Raw genomic sequence first — 24,697 nt, forward strand, 5'->3', positions numbered from 1 at the left:
AAAAAAAAAAAGAAAAAACATCACGGAGCCTAGACATTTAATAATTTCTGGAGCAAGCTGTGCTTTGATATGCAAACAAGAAAAAAAACTGCAGAGTTTGTCTTGGTCATTAATCAGTCGCAAGATATAACAGATCAGCTCAGCTTATAAAATCACCCACAACCTCAGCTGTGTTTAGCAAAAGATTTCTTCTACAAGTCATACAAACCACCCCCTCCCCCCATCAACCCTCCATCCTGCACACAAGCAGCAGGGAAGCCCCGTTTGTATCTAGGAGTTGTCCGTATATTGGATGTCCTTAACTCAAGGACTACCTGTATAGTTAAATGAAAATGTAGGGAGATTTCCCATTATTTCCTGTCCTGTTGACAATGTTGGCATCTATACAGGAAGTAAGGCAAAACAGAGATGCGGACAGTAATAAGGAATTGAGAGCCCCTTTCTTTAACTTTAAAAAAAGAACATTTTATTGCTATGATGTTCTTGGAGCTTTTTTACCTTTATTATCTAATAAGCTGCCAGAATGTGACAACTGATAGAGATTTTATACTTTGTCCATTATGCCCAAACTGGTGACAAAGTTTTGTCTGGACATGCATGCAGCTACAAAATTTGGTCCAGTAACATTCACAGAATACAATATTGTTTCAGACAATCTGAGATCACACCTGGCACCGAGTGGGCACAGCTTGTCTTGTATGGTAGCTAAAGCTCATTGTTCAGACATAGAAGGGCAATGGAACTATAGACCTTACATAGGTGGTACAAAGAGCTTTGGAATCATACTTCAGTTTGGACGAATAAAGTCAACAGAGCTGACCGATTCACTAATCCAGCGGTCGCCAACCAGAGAACATTTTGGTGGTCCGCGGTACAGATTGCAAGGCTCAGGGCGGTGGGCGGGTTGTGTCTCTGGTCTGAGCCTGCAATCGGAGAGTGGGCAGGTTCTGGCATCGATTTATGACATCACTCTGGGGATAGTTTATTCCCCTTTGAGCGACAACCGGCTCCCCGCACATGCACGCTCCAGAGCCAGTAATTTGGTACTACTACTTTGGTAGTAATCCTGGTTTGCCGGTCTGAAAAGGTTGGCGACCACTACACTAAGCCAAGTGAAACATCGAAACATTCCAAAAGAAGGGATAAATACTTTGTTCAATGAACAGCCTTTACCCCTTAAGTAAATCAACCCACTGCTTTGAAAGATGGTGATGTGGTCTCCAATTGCAAGGCTGTGCTTTTAACACATCTTCTTCTATAATCTTCCCACTAGATCATCATTTCTGTCATTTTGGTTTCATTGAAAATGTCTCATTGTATGATTAACAAAGAATAATGCATTTTCTTTTTATAAATGTGAATTGACTGTTCACTGACAATATTTTGTTTCATGTACCTGTTTACTGGTAATATTGTTACAACTTACACAATGTTGTAGTGCAGTGTTTGTCCACCTAGATCGCTCCAGAGCAGTGGTCACCAGCCAGTGGTCTGTGGACCATTGGTGATCCGCGAAAAAAAGTTGTATGAGGCAACCGTTGCCGAGCCGTACGCTTCAGTATTGTTTCCACCATTACAACAGTCACCCAGCCAATACCGATTCTCATCCAATGTTTTATTTTATTTGTTTATTTCTCAGATACTCTTTTAGGTAAGTATGACCTAACTGTGTATTTTCTATAACTGTTATTTTAATGGCATCAAATAGTTTGACTTTGATAACGATCACTTCTTGTTTGTTCTTGGTGATCAATGAATCAGAGCCTCCACAGTCCTTGTCAGGAACCATTAGGAAGATCATTATTTTACAAATGTATTTATCTTTTTTAAAAAAATAATATTAATAGTCGCAGGATTTAAAATTCTGAATTTAGTGGTCTGTGAGGTCCAAAAAGTTGGCGACCACTGCTCCAGAGGTTACTAGGGGTTCCTTTAGAAATGTGTGTCTTCTGTCAGTTTAACTAATACCAATGATCTTTTTGGCTATAGGTAATGGTGACATTCTTCCCAATGGCCAAGAGGAATTCTTCCCACTGACCGCCACACTAATGTACTGTGTGCTGTGGATATTGAAATATAAGGTCACTAAGTGTCACTAAGGGCACTGAAGACAATATTAAGACGACATGCTGGCCCTCCTGGAAAAAACTCACTTTCACCCACAAACATGCACAAGTATTAATCCCTAGTATAATTATAGACTTCCAAGTGGCTTTAAACTGCACATGAAACTGGGCCATACAGCAAAAACATTTAACTCTTATGAATGTTCAGTTTTCTTTTTATCCAAATGTATAAAAATCCTAAAACAACTAAAACATGAAAAGTTAGGTTACTTGTTTTCTATTTGCCTAACTTGATTGGTGCATTTTCAAGTCAGTGAAAATTGCAAACTATTTGCATGTGATTTGCATACATGTCAAATTTTCTGCATCTCATTGACCATTTTTATTTATGAACCTGTCAACCAGTTACAGGCAGCTTTAATGAAGTCCATTAGGCACCTTTAAGTAAATACAAGCTGTCATTACCAACCTCCTTTTTTGCTCCTTTTATGTTGGCCTACTGGCTTTAGTTATTTATGAGTCACTGACTTGCTGTGGAAATATAGAGAAAAGTCAGAAACCCTCAATGAATATTAGTTTTAGATTCATAATTCAATGGCTTGAAGCAAGAAGGTCGGCATGCCACCAGACAGCTAGCATTTGCATCGGGGGAGGGGGGCAGCAATGGCAGCATTTTTGTTTCTCATATGGTATGTTTACTACCAGCTACATTCTTGGACTACTAAAAACAGATCTTAAAGTAAGGAAGTGCAGGTTACGTTATTAAGCCCTACTGTTGCCCCCTGGGTACTTAAAACCCAGCCTGCAAAGAACTTGCAGGGGTGCAATTTTGTGTCCTGGCTCTCCCAGAAGGCAGCAGTGACACTCAGTAATGCCATTTGGACTCTAGAATAAGTTTGTTTGTTGTTTGTTTAGGCCACAAAATAATGAGGTCACCATAACACGGGGGTCAAGGAACCCCTGGGAACCTCTGGAGGACCCCTAGGGCAGGGGTGCCCAACACATGGCTCACAAAGGCTACACGAGTAGATTGCGGAGCCCTGCCTTTCAAAATAAACTACCACGCACAGGAGTTAAGTCTAAACAGCGTTCCACCATGACTGATGAACATTTGGAAGTCTGAGGCTGGCTACCAGCAACTACTGTCCAGGCTATGCAACTTTGGCTGATTCCATTCAGTTTAGGACGTCATCGGAGAAAGGTAATGGCCAAAAATGTACAGAATTGTATTGTGCCATACATGTTCATGCTGGTATGCAAGGTAACCAATATATATTTTTATTATAAAGTATACTCTGTATATATAGAAATAAATTAATGTTTAGCATTTTTATTGTTGGTGGATTATTTTGACTTAGTCATTTTAAAAGTAGCTCGCAATCCAAAAAAGTGTGGGCACCCCTGATCTAGGGCTTCCACATAAACTTGGTTGGCAATGGCTGTATTTGGTGACCCCAACGTCATATGGGGGGCTTTGTCGTGGCGATAGCAGCTGTAGAGCCGGAATGCTGCCATAGCCAGAGCCGGAATGCTGCCATATCCAAGGCCGTAATGCTTCCAGATCCAGAATGCTGCCATATCCAGAGCTGGAATGCTGCCATAGCCAGAGCCGGAATGCTGCCATATCCAAGGCCGTAATGCTTCCAGATCCAGAATGCTGCCATAGCCAGAGCTGGAATGCTGCCTTATGCAAGGCCATAATGCTGCCATAGCCAGAGCGAGAATGCTTCCAGGTCCGGAATGCTGCCATAGCCAGAATGCTGCCTTATCCAAAGCCGGAATGCCGCCATATCCAGAGCAGGAATGCTGCCATATCCAAGGCCGTAATGCTGCCATAGCCAGAGCCGGAATGCTGCCTTATGCAAGGCCGTAATGCTGCCATAGCCAGAGCCGGAATGCTGCCATTGCCAGAGCCGGAATGCTGCCATATCTAAGGCCAGAATGCTGCCATAGCCAGAGCCAGAATGCTGCCTTATGCAAGGCCGTAATGCTGCCATATCCAGAGCCGGAATGCTGCCATATCTCTGGGTAATGAGGTGGCAGAGGGGGCGACATGCCACTGGCCCAGCTAGCCATGGAACCATTCCATATAATGTAGTAAGCGGTCTGTTAGTGACCCCATGTCACATCTCCCTAAATAATAATAAGCCTGGTAAATTCTGTGACAATGTCAGGGGCACCACCAGGAATGGCACCACCATAGGTGAGAGCGTTGTACACTGGTACTCCGGGGACAGGGGGAGGAAGCGGAGGATCAGCTGAGGGAGGGGGAGGAGCTCACAGCGGCCCCGCAACTTGACTTCCAAACAGCTCGGTGCTGTGTGTATGACGAGAGCCGGATCCAGCGGCCACCCCGGCCCGTCAGCCGCCACCATGCGGAGGGACAACGGCTGTGGCATGAGGTCGGCGATAGGCTTCTTGTCCCAGAGGGGCCTACACGGAGACCCGCTTCTGAGGGAGGACTTCCAGAGGAGGAGGCTGCAGGCCTGCAGGAACCTGTACAAAAAGGACCTGCTGGGCCACTTCGGCTGTGTCAACGCCATCGAGTTCTCCAACCACGGTGGACGTATGCTGGTGTCAGGCAAGTGACAGGACGCTGGGCACCGCGCGCACCATACCCCAAATCTGCCCGACCGCACCCCGATATCTAGCACCTCCCGAATGCCAACCAATATTCTTACCGTCAGCACCGGGGGGCTATAGCAAGCAATGGCAGTCATGGCCGGGTGGGGGGGGGGGGGATATACATTATATATGGCTTTCTTCTATTGTACTTCCTGGCTTTAGTCTCAGCTGCTGCAGAAACTCTTATAGACGCGCAGCTGTCAATCAAACATTTGCAGCGTGTCACCATGTGATCGTACAGCCTGACCAATATACATGGAATTGTATGGAATAGAGAAGGGTTAAACCCCTGTCACTGTATGGTTTACAGTCCCCATAGCAAGCCTCACTTCCTGTCCTAGAAAAACAAGAAAACATGTGAGGACATCTCTCCAAAACAGTGACCTGTCCTAGTTGTCACAGAAGCCAGTGTCCCCAATTCAAGATTTCTCCTAATATATGAAGGCAAAACGTTTTATTTTGGATAGAGCAGAGCTGGCATCTGTCTCATGTTATGGGATTTCCATTCACTTCCTGTCCCTTTAGGCCAACCAGGAAGTGAGCAGATGGGTATTTGCAGATGGTTGTCATGGTAACAGTGTCTCTATTGGTCTTCCCAGGAGATTTCCTCTCTGTTCCTGTTCTGCTAGAAACTTCCCATCTTCCTGACATTAGTGATCAGGACATTCAGAGAAATCTTCCTTGTGGGGACACAAACTTATCGCCTCTGCGTTGTCACCATTCTCTTTATTTATATTATAAGAGGAAATGAATCCCTTCACAAGAACCCAGACAGCCCACATATACATCAGGGTGACCCCATTACATTGCTCCAGTAAGACCTAGGATTGTACAATATGGGTGCAGTGTGTATGGTGGGGTACCCGGACTCCCTACATGGCGTTTTGTATCCATGGGGACACTGATGACTATGTGTAATGTTTGATCAGTGACAGGAGAAGAGATGATAGCGGGTACATAGAGAGGTGCAAAGTGTGCTGCTGCACAAGGGCCCCCCCACCATGGGACCTTAGGCTAGGTACACACGTGCAATAATTATTGTTGGAAATGAAGGATTAACGACCGATCGTCTGATAATCGTTAACAAAAAAGTGCACAACAACGATGAACGAGGAATGTCGCTGGAAATGAACGACCGTCCCGGCGGATCTGATTGGGCGACGATCGTTTGCTATCTATTCTGTGTACGGTCGTTCAGTTATCATGGATTGTTCTGTGACACACTTTCTCCTGTACATGTCACTTCCTGCATCATTCAAACGATTGTATCTAGTGTGTGTACATAATTGATGGATTATATTTCAACGATCGTATCGTTACAGCATTTACAGAATTGTGCACAATACGATCGTTCAAAATAATCAAATCAAATTGATCGGTCGTTAATTATTCTTTTTCTAATCACAATTATTGCACATGTGTACCTAGCCCTAGTCCTGCACAGGGCCCCATTGTTTTCTATGTCCACCACAGGTTGGTAGAACTTTCCTGTCTATCCAAAATCTGATTGTATGTGACTATAGTGAGGTCAGGTTCCCATCTGTACCCTCCGTGTGTGTCCAAGGCCCATTGTCCCAGGGATAAAACAATAAATCTGACATTCACTGAAACATTCCCTGCTAGAAAATCTTCCAGGTCCATGTGTTTTAATGGCAGTAACTGATTCTCCACCGGAGAATGTTTAGTGAATGTCAGATTCCCTGCTTTATAAACAGACCCCTTTGAGTTGACTCTGGAAGAGAAATAGAAGGAAGTTCATTCCATGGGGACACATGTTCTAAAGACATCGAAGAGGATTTGCCTTGCTGTATAAAGATCTTTCACATCCTGTTGGCTGTGGACAGGAAATGAAGGAAAATCTCCCTATGTTTTCTAATACGAGCAAAACAGGTTGGTGCTGTAGATGTGGTGTAATGCAGAATTCTGTGCCCATGCAGTGAAGGTAGGGAAAAAAGAATCAGTGATTTTAAGCCTATTTTTGTTTCATGATTGCAGAAGAACTAAACTTTTTGGTGAGCTTGTGCAAAGTATACCCAGCAAATATGGCACACAGCTTTTTTTATAGGTGCCTCAACCATAATAGGTCCAGAAAACATTGCTGCATCCCCCAAAGCCACCTTTGCCACTATATTTTCTGGATCCATCGCAATCCCGTTCAGCCATTGGGTGACCCCTGAAGATGTGCGTACAGGAGATACATGGGTGTTTTAGGTGGTGCCACAAATAGAGCCAGGCTGTACACTGCATGGCACAATGGGTACAAGCTCTATATTCCTGTGTGTGTCCCTTTTGCTCCAACTCCACCCACACACTTCAATACTACAGCTTTTTATTTATTTATTTTTTTTGTTATTTCCCTTCTGGAGAAATTCTCCAGGATTCTCTTCTGGAGGGATTTCTTCCCACTTCCTTCCAGGACAGGAAGTGATGGGAAATTTCTCCTGAACAAAACACATTTTTAAAGTGACTTCCTGTTTTGTTGTCATTTGTGCCACCAATTTGTTAGGCAGGGGAGCTGCACGGTATATAAGGATAGTCAGGACCACAAGGAAAACTAATGATGGAAAATCTCCCCAGTCAGGTTACAGATCACAGAAAAATGTTACAAAAACCTGAACCTTTCCTGCTCTATTACAAATTTAAAAAAACATAATTGTTTGGCACTATGCGTTCATCTTTTATCTGTTAGTATCATGGCGTATCATGGTAATACCAGGATGGTACCAAAAAAAGTCCCAGACTTACTTGTGCCATTTGGATGCCTGGGACAGTTTGAAGATGGAGATCGGAGGCACAGAAAGAGCAGCACAACGAGCCAATCAGTGCTGCTGCCATGCCTCTGCTTCTTCTGAGGAGAGCGTAAAGTGACAGAGAGATCAACTGTTCAATCTGCTGCTTAACTTTCTTTGTCGAGTCGCAGGCTTAGGAAAGGACATGATCTGTAAGTGCTGCCACCAGAGGAGAAAAATCTATATGATATTTATTCCCCTCACTTCCTGTTACTGGTGTCCCTATAACAGGAAGTAACAGGTGATGTACAATTGCATATGTGTTCCAGGAAATGAAAGCTTCACTTCTACATCCCTTTCCTGATGCTTTGTAGAAGAACAATATTCAGTAGAATGAAGCAGATCTAAACACAAAAGTCTCATATAAGCTATAATGTGCTTTTAAATTGGAATTACACAGGTGATCCTGCCATGAAAGATTTTGCTTATGAAGTTTCTTATATAAGAGGGGGCAGCTCTCCTCTGGTGCTGTGTGGTCACCTTGTGGCATATGAGGCGCCATGCTGATCCCTATTGTGTGTTATAAAGTCCAATCAGATCAGCGACCCCGCATGTAGATAAAAACTGACTTCTAGAAGAGATCAGCAGTTCAACAATTGAAGCCCTATGACTAATCATTCTGGCACTCCTTCTCCCAGAATCCTTCTATGATGGGAATAGTAATTTATACAAGAAGAATGGGGATGTGTATGCTGCCTTTTCAGATCATAGAAACTATATACTGTACTTACTGAAAATGTTTGTAGCCTGATAAATGAAAACAAATGCAGCCACCACACTGGTAAGTTGCAATATATTCAGTTTTGGGGTTTATATATTCTTAAAAGCTGAACTTTAGTCGCATTGAAAATTAATCTTGCACTGGGGCCACGCTTGCACTGTACGGGTTATTTACTTTGTAAATAGATATATAAGGTGAAACACTTTATTCCTTACTATCACAGACTTTACAATCAATTTTCTGAAGCCACTGTTCAACCAGTCACAGCTTATACAGTATTCCTACATTGTATGAGTGGATTCAGATGGCCCATCCACATTCTAAGAGCTTCAAAGAGTGGAGGATAGCACTGACTGATGGGGGCTTGCATATGGTAAGGATTTACCTTGTTCATTAGCCCCTTTCATGCCTGTGTTGGAAAACCAGACAGTTGCCTCCTCTGGGATGCAAAGCAGACTGCTGCTGTGTGCCCAGGGGTGGCACACCACTCCACAGGTAAATCATTCGCTTTCATTTGCACACATGGTACGGTTCTTTCAAAAGCAACCACGTGGCCAAAAGTGCCATGTTGTTTTTGGGAACTGCGTCGTGATCTGCTGCAGCCATGTGGTTCTCACACACTCCAATTCACTTGAATGGGAACAGGTAGGACCAAGATTGGGCTTGCAGCAGAATGCAACATTTCGACATGGGTCTGAAATGGCCCTGCTGCGTTTGATTCCTCTGTTTGCTGTTTTATAACAAATACACAGCCGGAGCTGACCAGCACATTGATTGTTTATGTGACACAGACTGATAGTGAGAATAACCTAGGATTATTAAGCTACGTACACACTTCCAATTATTATCGTTGTTAAACGAACGACGAACGATCCTGCACGATATCTACGAACGATCGTATAGCACCGATCCTGCACATAGAGATAACGACACGATCGTTCGTAGATATTGTACACACAATAGTAACGATCGTTTGAGCGATAGAGGGAGTGACGTGCACGACAGGAAGTGAACGAAGTTCGTTCGTCACGCATGCTCAGACCATGGACGATCAACGAACGATCGTACACACGAACGATGGTCAACGATCGTCGTCCAATCCGATCCGCCGGTCCGGTCGTTCGTTTCCAACGACTTTCCTCGTTCGTCGGCGTCGTTGGTTACTTTTTTTACAAACGATTTTTGCCCAATCGATCGTTCGTCGTTCGTTCGTCGTTCATTTTGAACGATAAAAATTGGAAGTGTGTACGCAGCTTAAGGCTGCAGGGCCATAAATAGGAGGGATAGAGTATGGGAATCTCAGAAAGTGACTAAATTAGTTGTGAAGATTACCATTGAATCACTGTACAGTGCCTTCAGCTCTGAGGTCATGGGGAGCGTTTTCTATCTTGCGTTTATGTTTAGTATGTAAATTGAATTTCCATAGCTTTTCCACAGGTTCAAGAAAGCATTACAGTTCACAAGGTTGGGAACACAGCTTTAGGTGATAGCAGGAAGTCAGATGTCTGATATTTGGGTTCTACTTTTATACTCGGTCTACTTTTATAATCCCTTTTATTTGGTTCATTATTTAGATATGATGCAGTCGCTTCACTATGTGTGCTCATGGAACATTGGTATTGAAGTTAGGTTTTATATAGTTACAAACATACATATTAAAGTTAGCCACGGACTTCAGATTGCAGTCTGACATGCAAGTCAATGGGTCTGATTTATTAAAACTCTCCAATGCTGGAGAGGATACACTTTCATCAGTGAAGCTGGGTGATCCAGCAAACCTGGAATGTATTTCTTAAAAGTCATTTGCTATTTGTTGGCAAATGTTTTCAATCCTGGACTAGATCCCATTCCAGGTTTGTTGGAACACCGAACAATATGTATCCTCCCCAGCCTTGGAAAGCCTTAAATCAGACCCTGGAATTGTCATTACCTTGGATAGGGGAAGCAACATGGGGACATACAGTGGATTTAATACAGGCTATACCCCTTTATTTCCCTGTAGTTTAGCAGCTTTATCCCTGTTTGGTATTTTTATTATTTTTTGTACTATAAATGTGGTGCTTTTTTAAAAAAAAATATTCCACTTTTGTGTGACTGGTTTGCTTTTATTATATGACAGCTTGATATATTGATCCTCCATAATGTATAACTTTTTATGGACTTGAACATACAATAATTTTACTAAGAGAGAAGATTGGTGAGATGGTGTCAAGAAATAATCCTTGGTTTATCTTTAAACATGCTTTGAATTGTGTGCTTCAGTGAGTATAGAATAGATCTGTCTGTTCAGCTGGATTGTGTTTATCTTTCCTGTTACAGTTATGTAAGAAATAAAATTCTTTCTCAATCATAACAGCATGTCAGATTAAAGAAGGCATTGCCATAGCATAGAATCTGTTGGGAAATACATTTTACAGAGCAGAATGTGAACAGGGCTGTGAGCTGCATAGGGTGCTGACAATGGAGCCAAATCGGTGGCACCCAGCACCAAAGGAATGGTAGGGGGGGACGTTCAAAAATTAAAATAGGCTGTAGTTTCAGTAGGGAAGCACAAACTGCAAAATGAAGTTATCAGGAAACAGTAACAAATAGAAATTGTTGTTCAGGAAAACAATGTGGTGACAGGATCTCTTTACATTGAACCCTTGGCCAAGCTATGGACAGTGAAAAAATGAAATATTTACATAATATTTATTCATAAATCTTTAACACCTAAATATTAATTTTGGTTATATGACTGCTTGTTCAGCTACATTTGTCTTGCTTTTGCTTTTTTCAGTACTTTTAGAAAAGTAATAACTTCCCCCCCCAACTTCCAGGACTCTTTCTGCAGCAAGAAAGATTGATGAGTAATAACTTTCTAGGACATCTATGTCTTTTATCCCAGGAAGTTGCAGGTTTCTATACCAAATGCTGGTGAAGGAAGGGCAATCTCATTCTACAGGTATATGTAGGATAGGATGCCTTGCTCTGCCTGACACATGCGAAGAATGGTATCAGCACTTCTGCAATCGGGCAGCCTTATAGGGTATGACATATCTATCTAAGGGGGCTTCCAGATTACCCATCAATTTTTCTTGCCATGGCAGAAAACCCTTAAGTAGGAGAAAGACATATTACTTTTATTTAGGTATTCAAACAAATAACAAAAATGGTGCAAAAAAGTGGACAGGCAGGCCTATCGCCCAAAACTACATATTCAATGATAGGTCTGCTTTAAAAAAGCCATAAATGAGCTTTAAAACAAGCTGAGTTACAGTGAGTTTTAAAGAAAACTTTTCAGTTGGTACTTAAGAGGGTGTCAGATTTTCATCTGTCAAGTCAACAACATTTTCTTACAGCTTTGTTACTTGAGGGTTTGGTAGAATTTGTCATTGCATGGACGATGTTTGTTGGTCTCTCCAATAAATATTGTATTTGTTGCTAAATTGTGTTGATCTGACTGTGTATTCCCAGCAAAAAAGTCCCCCAGCCTGTGGGGCAGTGTTATGATTTGGGGTTGCTTCTGTTGGTCAGGTCTGGGTTCAGCAATGTGCCTAAAAAGTGAGATCAGCTGACTACCTAAATATACTGAATGACCAGGATTTACCATCCATTGATTTTTCTTCTTTGATGACACGACCATATTCCAAAATAATAATGTCAGGATTCATGCGGCTCAGATTGTGGAAGAGAAGTGATTCTGGGAGCATGATCCTTTATTTTCACACAATGACTGGCCACCACAGAGTCCTGACCTTAACCCCAGTGAGAATTTTTGTAATGTACTGGAGAAGACTTTACACATTGGTCCATATCTCCCATCATCAATACAAGATCCTGGTGAAAAATTTAACTTCATCTTTCTGGCCCATTACCTCTGACACCAATGAGCTTTTTGGTTATCTGTAAGGATAACTTGCAGCGATGTAAGAGGCATTCTTCCTATTGACCACCATGCTAATATACTGTGCGCTGTTGATGTATAGCAGGGGTTCCCTGAGATTTGAAAAAACAAGTGTCTCCCCTTGTTCAAAAGTTTGAGAATGTCTGCCTTAGATTGTATAGCTTTATTTTTGGACAGACAGGTTATCTCTGGTTATGAATATGAGTAGTATAAGGGCACTTTGCTGCTTAATCATCCTATTTATTTAGTTAAGTGGTGTCACATAGGTGGAAAAAGGAAGCAAATCTAAACTACACTGTGTTTGTTTTATCTGCAGATGTAATTTCATAAGATTAAAGAGTAAACAAGTAGGCAGGAACATGTAAGTCCTTCCCCCTTGCCCTGTCCTCTTATCTTTAGACCCATTCTGCTCATCAGCTGCTTATCTCCTAAATGTTGTAATAACTATAAAACATGTTTTGTAGGTGGGGATCTGTTGTAGATACAAAAATGTTTAGGAAGCTTTGGGGAAATGGTTGTTTTTTTTTTTACAAGAGTGATATAGACATGAGCTAAGGCTGGGTATGGTATACACATGCAATAATTGTCGTTGGAAGGGATCTTCCACGATCCTTTCCAAACTACTGCACGATGCATGAACTGTATGAGTGCTGTACATACAGCACCGTTCTGCTTTATGGAGAGGGGAGGGGGAACACGACGGATCAGCATCCTGCTGCACTCTCCCCCCTTCACATGCATTATGTTTGCTCATTGCTTGTTGATCCACCAGGATGGATCCATGAATGACAAGTGCTGTACACACGTCAGATTCTCGTCCGATATTAACCTTGAGGTGATTATCGGATGAGAATCATCTGACGTGTGTATGTAGCTTGAAGCTTGCCAAGTTTACTAGATCAGATGCTGATCTCATGCATACGGGTAAACTTGAAAATGGCCATATCTGATCAATATTAAATTCTAAATGATAAAACCACTTTTGTTTTTTGTATTGTCGCTGCTAAAATCTCACAGATCACTGAATTTATGTGACCACTGACTAAAAAACAAAAAAATATTACATTGATGTAAAATGATAACACTTAGTTTCAGATAATTACACTTAAGTAATGACAACATGTAGCCATCAATCTCCTAGGTACCAGGTCATTTATTTATTTCCTATTAACTGACCAATTATATTCTCTTCAGGTTTATTCTTTAACCTGCTATTTTATTATTTGTAATAAAAATCTTGTCTCCTTGTTACAGGTGGAGATGACCGCCGTGTGTTGCTGTGGCATATGGAAAAAGCCATTCACTCTAAAGCCAAGCCCATCCAACTGAAAGGAGAGCACCATTCAAACATCTTCTGCCTTGCTTTCAACAGTGGTAATAGCAAAGTGTTCTCTGGAGGTGAGTATTGCATATCTCTAAAGAGAGAATCCAACCAGTGAGTCCTTGGCTTATTAAAGCCTAGTTTTACATGCAAATGGCAATAAAAATATTGCTTTTGATCTTTGATGTTAAGGTGTGGTTTTTATAGTGTTAGAAACATCGGGTAAAAGAAAGTCCTATTGTAGTTTCAGCCAAGGAAATCTTTCAATAAAAATGATAATAAAATGTGTTACAGTCATCTTTTTTAAAACTTATTCCCCAGCACCAGCAGAACATCTTGAACTCCAGCATAATTCTGCAGAGGACCGCTCTCCTGTCTGTGTTAGAGCAGAGATACAATATTCCCCCAGACATCTTGCTGATTGGGGAGCTCTGACGATGACTTTGCAGGGGCATGTCAGACCACAGCAGAGAATCTTCTGCTTTCAAGCAGGCCTTCTCTTTAATGTATAGTTTGGGGTTCTGCTGGTTCAGGGGGCTAATTTATAAATCCCCCCCCCCAAAAAAATGTTGAAGTTATCATTGGTCTTGAATAAGATAGTTGCAATATTACTGGTGAAGTGATTTAGGCTGAAATGGCAGTCTATGGGATAGTACAGACCCATTCTGAGTACTAAATATACAGATTGTGCCCTGCTAAGCTGACACTTAGTTTAGAATACTTCAGAAATTAGCATTTTGACAATTTTTAAAGTTCTTCAGGACTAGGTTTCTGCCAAAAACAGTCAGTGCTGTATTTAAGGATAGCGATACACTTCTTGGATAATTTAAGCTTCACCAATTGCTCTGAATTTATCCATAAAATAATAAAGCTTGACAAAAGGTCGAATCCTTTACCACTCTATCCTGAGCTAAAAAAAAAGTTGTTTTTACTTTTTGCCTTAGCACCTCACAGATTTTTAAACCCTTGTGAGATCCAAAGTAGCCCTTGTGGGGTCTCACAGCCACCACTGCAAACTCTCTGGCTGAACCTTTTTTTTCCTGCCCATGCACAGAGAATAACCCATTTGTAAAACTATCTTAACAATAGCCTGTCTCTCCGTGTTGCTTGTCTGCTCCGTGTACCAGTGGTGGCTGTACAGGGTCCAGATAAGCGGCACAGTGTGGATATAGTAAGAGCACAGACATGTGAGTATTAGGCTTTGAGACAGTAAATATATGGATAATGTTATAGTTTTGTTTTGTTTTTTTAAGAAAAAGTTAAATTGTAAAATTCACAATTTAGGCCTAAAGAATCTGCAGAATAAAATGTGGTAGTGGCAGTTTTGGCAGTTTGTTAGGTCACACAGTGTTTTTGTTCATCAAATGTTTCAGTAAAATTTAAAGTCAAATTAATGTTAGGCCCCTATTTATAAAACAGGGAATTTGATATTTCATGTGGCAGTAGTTGATTCCCCTTAAGGGAATGTCTGACTCCCTGTATTATAAATTAAGTTTTGTTAATTATTCAAGATGAAATGTTGTTGAGTAAATAGATACCAAAGTGTAGACCAGGGGTAGGCAAACTCCGGCCTTTAGGCCAGATACAGCCTAACCAGTAGTCCATTCCGGCCTAATGCCTGTCTGGTCAATCCATCCTAATCCTGGGCTGGCAGGGGTCGGCAACCTGCGGCTCCGGAGCCGCATGTGGCTCCTGAGCCTTCTTGTTATGCCTCCCTTTCCTATTTACGACAGTCGGCGTTAACACTTCTGCCCCCGGGGTAAGGGGACATTCCCTCTCCTCCGTATGCATTGCGGAGGAGAGAGATTTCCTTTCAGGGGCGTTCCCTCTCCTCTGTATGCATTGTGGAGGAGAGGGATTTCCCTTCAGGGGCATTCCTGGTGGGGGGCAGAGCCATCAGCACGGGTCTCTCGAGAGAGAGTCCGGCCTAGTGTGCCTTCTTGACCTCCTAAAATGGCCTAGTAGCCAAAAAAGTTTGCTGACCCCTGGTGTAGACCATCTAGAAGCTACACTACTGTCCATATGTGACTTTTTTAAAAAGCCTTCCCTCCTGGTGTGTGTGGGGATACCCAACATTTGTTAGACAATTGTTATTAATATTATTAATACACAGTATTTATATAGCGCCATCATATTACGCAGAGCTGTACAAAGTCCATAATCGTGTCACTATCCCTAAAAGGGGCTCACAATCTAACGTCCCTACCATGGTCACGTGTCATTTATACAGTTTAAGGTCAATTTTTGGGAGAAAGCCAATTAACCACACTGCATGTTTTTGGACTGTGGGAGGAAACCGAAGTACCCGGAGGAAACCCACACAAACATGGGAAGAACCTGCAAACTCCATGCAGATAGTGTCCTGGCCGAGATTCGCTGCAAAGGCCAGAGTGCTACCTCTGAGCCACCATGCTGCCCAATTGTTGATATGAATTATTATTCATTACAAGGATATTCAGTTTTTTTTACAGGGCAGCTGTAAAGTTACTCTTTTGTACAGGTGGTAGCAGTGCAGGCACCCCCCCCCCTCCTTCCCCCCAGGGCAATGTATATATTGTTTTGAAGTCAGAAGTCCCCGTTACTTGTTGGATGGAAGGAAGAACCTAAAAGTGCTGACTACTATTTATTGATAGCAGACTGACTTACACCCTTTTTAAATCCTTCTTCATTGCTTCATAGGGAATGATGAACAAGTGATCCTCCATGACGTTGAAACGTAAGTACTAATAATTTCAGTATTGATGATCTTGAATTTTTTGGAGCACTTGACATTTATCTACAACATGTTCTTTGTTCCTTGTAGTGGGGAGACATTGGATGTTTTCGCTCATGAGGAGGCGGTGTATGGTCTGTCTGTCAGTCCTGTGAATGACAACGTGTTTGCTAGTTCATCAGATGATGGCAGAGTATTGATATGGGACATTCGAGAGTCTCCACAAGGAGGTGAGAAGGTTCTCGTCATGACTATGGGTTTACAAAATATACAATTCCACAAAACATAAGTAGTTGATTAGGATATATTGTAGAGAACCACAGACTTTGTGCTTGCTTTATACACTTACAAAGTTCATATATAGAAAAAAGTGCAGTGCAATGAGATTCAAAGACTGGTGGGGTCTGTGCAAACACTATAATATTATTGGTCAGCTCTCTGTATTGGTAGCAGAGGATTACTAGGTTGCCAGGTGTCACTTCCAGTAAGCTTAACCGAAGGCATAAAACATCCTTATGTTCTACTTCCATCAACTTCTATATAACGGAGATGAACAAAGGCAGACATGATGGATTCTGTGTAACAACTATGGCTGACCCTAGAGATACAATAGAAAAATGGGCAGGGACACAAAGGAACAGGTGTATGTTATTTGCAGGATACTAGTAAAAGATAATAGATAGTATATGGTCATTTTAAGGACTGGTAAGCTGCAGTAAATATTTTCTTGGGTTTGGATATACTTTAATAACTTAGCTACAATACAAATACACATTCACAAGTACATTAAACTGCTGTTACTATTACTTCAATGCCACCTCATCTGAGAGCCCTTACTGGAAACCAGACACAAGACAATACAATGCCCAGGAAATGTACACATATGATATTAACCTAGGGAACTTCACTTAGGGGTATATTTGTAAATCATTCTCCTGTGAGTTCAAGCTAAATACGCTCAAATATCTTCTGAGCAGGGTCCTCTCTTCCTTCTGTGTCACTGTTTGTATCTGTCCGTCATTTGCAACCCTTAATAAATGTACAGCGCTGAGTAATATGTTGGCGCTATATAAATCCTGTTTAATGATAATAATAATAAATAATAAAATTATTATTATTCAGAATCCATAGAATTTACTAGTGTGACTTCTGTGCACCTTAACAATTGGCCACTAGATGGCAGAACGAGTCCTGCGAATATTACTGTTGCTGCTGTTATTCTTATATTTATTGTTTATGTATTTTTTTTTATTCACATTATTAATTATTATAATGTTGTTTTAACTATTCTCCAAGAACAATATTTTTTATTTGTTTGTAAATAAAATATCAATCATCTTTCTAACACAATTTGCTCTGTGGTCCTAAAACCTAAAAAAAAGTTGAAATTGTTTGTTACAAGGAAATTGTGGACCCACTGACCATATGTTTATGCAACATGTGTTAAATATGCTTGACAGTTCTCTATATATCTCTATATATTAATAAACAGGATTTATGTAGCACTGTACAATAAATAGGGGCTGCAAATGACAGACGGATACACGCAGTGACACAGCAGAAGGAGAGGACCCTGCCCCGAAGATATGAGGGCATTCTGCATTTTGTCAGAATAGACTGTGCATGTGGAATATCTCAGATACCTGCTGTATAAATATTGAACACAATATTGAACTTGTGTGTCAGTTTCTTATATCTGCCAGTGCCCCAGGTAGTGATAATACTTCATGGTAGTTGAGAATAGTGAGAACCAAGACATTGAGATTTTGCCACTGGAGTCTTGAAGTGTCAAAAGTAGCCATCAAAAGTGAATAACTCCACTTGCTAGATTGAACCTATAACTAAAAAACTTTTATAGATTGGATTCCACCTCCAGAACTGTGACTTCTGTTTTCCACAAAGTATACAAGTAAAAAAGTATAAAAAGTATCTAATTGTCTTCTTTGTCTTTCTGTTTTTAGATCCTTTCTGCTTGGCCCATTACCCTTCTGCCTTCCACAGTGTCATGTTTAACCCCGTAGAACCTAGGCTGCTGGCCACAGCCAATTCTAAAGAGGGAGTTGGACTTTGGGATATCAGAAAGCCACACAGGTAAGATACCGCTTTACATATTTGCCCATATCCTGTTAAAGGCAAATTTTATGCACGTAGGATAAACATTTATTTCAAATGTTTTTAACATACAGAATTATGCACATGTGACACACTCTGCTTTCCACATAAAGAAAACTGTTTTACCAATAGTATTTACTATTAAATAAATTTGTAAAAGCACAGACAAAAGCAACAGGCTAACCTTAATCCACACCTCCCCAACACAATATTTATCTTATTTTCACTCTTCCGCTGCTCCTTTCAGCCACATTGAGTGAGCATGTTTGTAACTTACAAATTACTGGAGTCATAGTACAGGTCCCTGTACTAACCATGTGCAGTTCTGAATGGCCCCAATCTGCTACATTTGGTCAGGTATATATTCCTCATATGTGAAATTACTGGGTATTCCATTCGGGTCAACGTTCCAAACAGTGGGGCAGGGGAACAAATGAAAGGTAGGGATTTTCTACTGCCAAAAATGACCAAAAGTGGCATAGTGTGGAAATTGGTGATTGGAGAGGTTAAAGTACTTTGTGCATTCAATTTTGTTAGTTATTTGCTAGATGAGCTAGCACCAGAGATTCACTGACATGCAGACAGCCACAAGACTGCACCACCTAACAATGTGTGTATAAAATACAGCAAGCATAGTAAAATAAGAAAATCACATCACATGGGTTGTCGCTGCATCACCCAGCTTCACTGATGAACGTGTATCTTCTCCAGCCTTGGAAAGCATTAATGAATCAGACCCAATGACTTAGGATAACGTCAGCCAGGTAACTATTATTTTTAATAAAAAGTCAGCAACAGGTTGGAGCCTGAACTCCATATTCCTACAACCTTTCTACCCCTAGCGTCCTTCCCTATTCTTTATAATGCCACTAAAGAATTTCCCAATCATTTCTTTTAGAAAATAATGAATTTACTTTTGATGTTGTCATTATATTTATCAGCTGCTGTGTCTTCAATCTGCAAACCTTCCCATGTTTCTGGGAGAATCTAAATAAATGTTAGCATGTTACCAAGTCAGGAGGCAGCATACATAGAGTGACATTACAGGCAACTAATAGATGATGTAAAAACATGCTATACAATGTTAAGCAGAGGAGCTGTGAAACAGTGGAGTGAACTCTTTTGTTTTTTTTAAACTATTTTTATTGATTTGTATATTTAAAACATACACATTACAAATAACACAATAGAACATAGGGACAAGAGAAGGGGGGGACACTAAAGTGGAGCAACCAACCAATACAATAACAGTAGACAATTAGAAAAATGTTTACATGAAAACTGTACATAGAAAACATAGGAAAACAAAATACAATATACCATCCCTTATGACCCTATTGGCACCTATATTACTGTGGCCTGGCACTACAAATTAATCTTCCTTTTATCATCCTGATATATTCTGAATCTGCAAAAACCTGGACCAAAAATTTGCACCATCGTTGTCAAGAATCAGGTTATATACATTTATCTTCAGAGAGCTGAGAAGACATTAAAGGGCCTCTTTTTACTAGTAAAAAAGATGATGATACTTCCACTTTATAACTTAAAACACTGCATGGGTTTGTCCACCCCTCCTCCTATCTCCTATATCTCCAGGCAGATTTAGGACTAGGAGTAAATCGGCTCACCAGTGCCTAGCCCTCTATCTTGGCATGCAGTAATACCATTGTTTTTCTGCAATGCACCGTTGTGACAGGCTGCGGTTCTATATCCACCAATGGTAAACAAGTCTCGTTCTTTAGCGCTTGTAGTCATATCTGCGTACCATCGCCTAGGCGCCTAGTAGATAATCATATGTAAAACTGCCCAGCACGGCATAAGAGTCCATGCTGCATAAGAGGTCTGTGTGAGGGGCCTAAAACGTATGTAAATCCTAACCTTTTAAAATTATTTGTTCAGTAAGTTAAACAGAAAAAAACATTGATTTGGTTCTATGTCTTTTTCTGACTTTCTATGCTATCAGTAAGCCTTTGTAGCTGGTACCTTTGAATTACAGAACGATAAGCCTCGGTTGTGAAGCATCAGATTGTGTAAAGCAACCGGGTAGGGCTGACACCACAGAATTACTGTGCGCTGTCAGCCTACAACAAAACCATAGGAGCTTATTGCACTTTTGCTACACCAATAAGTATTTTTCTTTACATGTAGGTTATTTTCTTTTTGGTCTTTCATTTTTTTTCTTTTATACCTTGACTTTAATTGTAATAGCTAGGAGAGTAGTGTAAAAACCCATACAGAATGTTTGGATTTGTAAACTTGCACAATACCAATAGTAACAATTACATCTCACCACATTTAATCTCTATAAATGGGCCAAACGTATGTAAAGAAGTGAAGCCTTTATTACTTGGAGTACATCTGGGGCCTTGTTCTGTTACAATTCCTAAACTACAAGGGCCACAAAGCAGTGAGAGCGCCACACCTAGCCTAAATTACAGTAATTTGACATGCCAGCTTAAAGAGCACCAATTTGCATACTTATATAGAAAACACTTCTTGACTTTTGATTGCCTTAATATCCGTCACTTTTCAAGGTTTTACTCCTACACATTAAACTGCAGTAAAAATGTGTGGGCTGCTCAAGGATCAATCCTACAAAACTGCATTGAATTACAGGGACTAATTGTATATTGTGCAACTAAATGTTTTAGCTTTTAGAAGTAAGGATGGGTGCTTTCTAAAGCTAAAAGTGTACGTTTTACCCAAGCAAAAACGACATTTTACTTTTATGCAGCAAAGTACTAAGAATATTTGCCATTTCTGAGCTCATATGTTTTTATATTAAATAAACATTGGCAAATCCTTTTATTTAAATACATAGTCATACAGAGACAGGTATGATTTATTATTATTATTATTATAAATAAACATTGGCAAATCCTTTTATTTAAATACATAGTCATACAGAGACAGGTATGATTTATTATTGAGTTATAGAATTCTGATTCAATGAGCCTGATATATTTAAGCTCTCCAAGGCTGGAGAGAATACACTTTCATCAGTGAAGCTGGGTGATCCAGCAAACCTGAAATGGATCTGGTCCAGGATTCAATACATTTGCTAGCAAATAGCAAATGACTTTGAAGAAATCCATTCCAGGTTTGCTGGATCACCCAGCTTCACTGATGAAAGTTTATCCTCTCTAGCCTTGGGGAGCTTTAATAAATTAGGCCCTCTGTGCTGCTAAAAGGGCTCATGTAATGGAAAGGATAGCAAAGGCAAAAATGATGTGTGTAATGCTTAATTTTTAGCAGCAGGGGGCGGTGGGTGTCTTTTGTATGAACTGTTTTGTCCTATAGTCTCCCCCTTACAGTCCTGTGCAAACCAAAGCACATCCCTGGCAGGTCATAACAAGAACACTTCCAGACTTTACAGGGAGTTACATTCTTCAGATTTCTAGCCTTGATTGGAAAGCAGGGCTCTACAAACATGTCACACTATTTACACTGTGCCTCAGGCCGGGAGTACAGCTGTAACAGTGCTGAGATTCAGGCATTTAGTTAGCAAAAGTCATAATCAAAACAGTTGATCTTATAAGGAAGAATATTTTGTGAAATATATTGCTAAGTATGTCGGTGTTTTCACACTTGAGTGCAACATACAATAAATTTCAGCCAGCTCCAGTGTAAGTTGTAGTCATCACCTACAGCCATGGGATCCTGCTAGCGACTAGGATGGTTGATTCAAATATATCTTTTGGTGGTGTAGGAATCCAGGACCTAATCTTTTGCTCTGGACAGGTGCTTCCATTTTATAGAAACCACTTGAACGTCAATCATAAACACTGTTTATAAATCCAAAGCTATAGCTAGGGGTCATCATACACATTGGAGAGTCATCAGCCACGCAGAATACAACTTGTTTTATTGGAGAGGTGAAAAAGAAGAAGGTGCAGTATAATGCTACTGGTGACAATTACAGTAATCATGCTGGTGGTTGTATATCATACCATCACCCTTGAAAGCCATCAGCAATTTTCTGCCTCACCCCACTGACGTGCAATGACTGGCCAGTCTGTCTGTGTTATGTCATGTCTATGGAGAGCTGAAACTCCAAGCAGAAATGACTTTGAATGCAGATAATGTTTCCTGTAAAACTGATAAAAAGTATTTTTTATCCAGTTAGCATATCCTAGTCTCTGGAGTTCTACTGTATGGGAAGTTATCTGTACAGAGCCTACTTTTTATGTGTAAATGTAGAGAAACATTAAAGCTATGTACATGCTCGGGTCTAAGAAGGCAGGAGGGGATAGGATGACCAAGAGGAACCCTGCTGTGTCCTTTTTTAAAGGAAAGGATTGTCCTCGGTCAGCCTTTAGTATTTCACTATGGCAAATCACGTCTGACACCAAAAAAAAAAATCAGATTTGTAAAATGCATTTTACAAAAGTGTCATTTGCTGTACTTTTAAAATCTGGTAAAGAATAGCTGTCAGGGGAGATCCAAGTTACATGACTTGTTATGTGTACCAGCTTTCCTCATATCACAGAGTCTTCTCTGCACCCGTATGGTGGACACCCCTGGCTGTTTATTAATCATAAAATGCAAACTTGGTGTGGGATAAGCAATACAGTTTCCTGCAGTTATCTATGTCCTTATTCCATTTTCAATTTCTTCCTGTGTCATTTCTAGTGAGTAATAATGGATTCAAAATATTGTTATAGTTGTCTGGAGTTCGTCTATTAAATGTATCGGTTATTCATTTCCCTAAAGCTGCTGATGATAGTTGCCTGAGCTGTGTACGTCGTCTCTGAAAATTTAAATGTTCATTGGTGTTCATTAATCCACCATGACGGATTGATGAATGACTGATTGGGAACAACTGCTGTGCATTCCTATGAAAGAAAGCATGGTTGGGTGCCTTTTTCTCACCCCACCCCTTCCTCTCCTTAGTAAAGAACGACACGTGTACAGAGCTCTTTCATCTGTTACTGGAAACAATCATGAAAAATCCCTTTCCATCATCTGACATCTATATAGAGCTTTAGATGTTGAACTACAGAGCTTTGTGGCAATTTAACAGTGACCTGGATGGGCTACTGCTGAAATGTGAACATATCAGCATGTTCTACATTCTCAGTCTTACTGGAAAGATTGCCGCAAAAAGATTCCCTGCCCGCACAAAATAAAAAAAATAATCAAATTCCAGCTAAATTTATGGCTGCAAGACAAACAGCCTCTAGGCCACGGAAGTCCCCACATTGCAAACTGGTGATATCAAAATGTACAGGCTTAGATGCTCATAGGAAAATGCTTACCCTGCTATTCACACACATTAAATTCCAGAAAGTTTAAACATGCTGGGTGAATAGCCATTCCCATTCATACCTTCAGCCAATTTCACAAAATACTCATTACTTTCCCTTGTGACTTAATTGCTCCTAAACTAGATTGTAATTTCCATTCTCTGGGTTTATCATATTGTAAATAGAAAAATATTTTTTTATATTAGACATTGCCCAGTCCTCATAATTCCTCATAAATTAACCACCAACACGTGCTCAGATTATTTTAATGAAGCGGTGTGTTCTGTGTATGTGCTGTCTTATTGTGTGGACTCTTTAAATCTTTTTTTATTAGTGTGTAGTAATTACAATCACCGTGTGATCTATAAACCCCAGTTAGTTTTTTTTTTTCTTAAAGACACAATAAATGTAACCATTATTTAATTGTTTCTGTAATCCCAAGATTAGTGTGTGAAGTGGGGATTGTTCTGACTTGTCTGCTAGCTGCCGGCATCTTGTAAATCTACATAGATGATAGTGGAAAGGCATTGTCTGTAGGATGCCCTCACCTTCCATTCCTTGAATAGCTTTCTCAGGAAACCTGTATAAAGGTATCAGCAGATCTGAGATTGGAGGAAGGGAGGCATTTTTATGCTTTATACAGACACAGCTGGGGTCTGGCCTTATTCCAGGGAATAGTATAGTACTGATAATAGTGTATTTTGTTTTTTTACAGTGGGCTGCTAACATGCAGTAACAGAAAAAAATGTCAAAAATGCAGCAAAACTTAACTTGTGTCATGGTGGGCGGCAACATAGGAGCCTTGCAACCAATTGTAGTTGTGTATTTAGTGGCTATTTATAATAATGATATTGTTATCATTATTAATATTAATCAGTATTTATAAAGCTCCAACATATTATGTAGAGCTGTACAATAAATAGTACGGTAGTTGCAAATGACAGAGACACAGACCTAGGAGGAGAGGATCCTGCCCATTTACAATCTAAGAGGTGGGGGAAGTATCATACAATAGAAGGTATATTCAAAATAATAAAACCACATACATAGCACATAAATATATGAAGCATGCCTAAGAAATTAGGTGAATTGTTACACCTCACCTTTTTAGCTTATCTAGGGCTCTTATTTTAGATTTTTGGACTGGACAGCTAGTTGACCTTACTTAAATAAGAAGCTATAATAAATAGTACAAGATAGTGAAATGCAAGTTAC

The 24,697-nt window shown here is 40.4% G+C and overlaps 2 protein-coding genes across 2 annotated transcripts in view; one reads left to right on the forward strand and one right to left on the reverse strand.

Moving 5' to 3' along the window:
• The window catches only part of EXD2 (exonuclease 3'-5' domain containing 2), a 77,452-nt gene that overhangs the window by 10,422 nt on the left and 42,333 nt on the right, over positions 1-24,697 (reverse strand). The gene's annotated exons all lie outside the window — the stretch shown is intronic.
• DCAF5 (DDB1 and CUL4 associated factor 5) overlaps positions 4,327-24,697 on the forward strand; it is a 31,346-nt gene continuing 10,975 nt past the window's right edge. The window contains exons 1-5 of the mRNA XM_072428917.1: positions 4,327-4,647; positions 13,342-13,485; positions 16,088-16,124; positions 16,212-16,351; positions 18,083-18,212. Of these exons, the coding sequence (XP_072285018.1) occupies positions 4,392-4,647; positions 13,342-13,485; positions 16,088-16,124; positions 16,212-16,351; positions 18,083-18,212 (707 nt within the window). The 5' untranslated portion in view covers positions 4,327-4,391. The remainder of the gene's footprint in view (positions 4,648-13,341; positions 13,486-16,087; positions 16,125-16,211; positions 16,352-18,082; positions 18,213-24,697) is intronic.

This window comes from Pyxicephalus adspersus, chromosome 12, assembly GCF_032062135.1.
Source record: "Pyxicephalus adspersus chromosome 12, UCB_Pads_2.0, whole genome shotgun sequence".
NCBI lineage: Eukaryota > Metazoa > Chordata > Amphibia > Anura > Pyxicephalidae > Pyxicephalus > Pyxicephalus adspersus.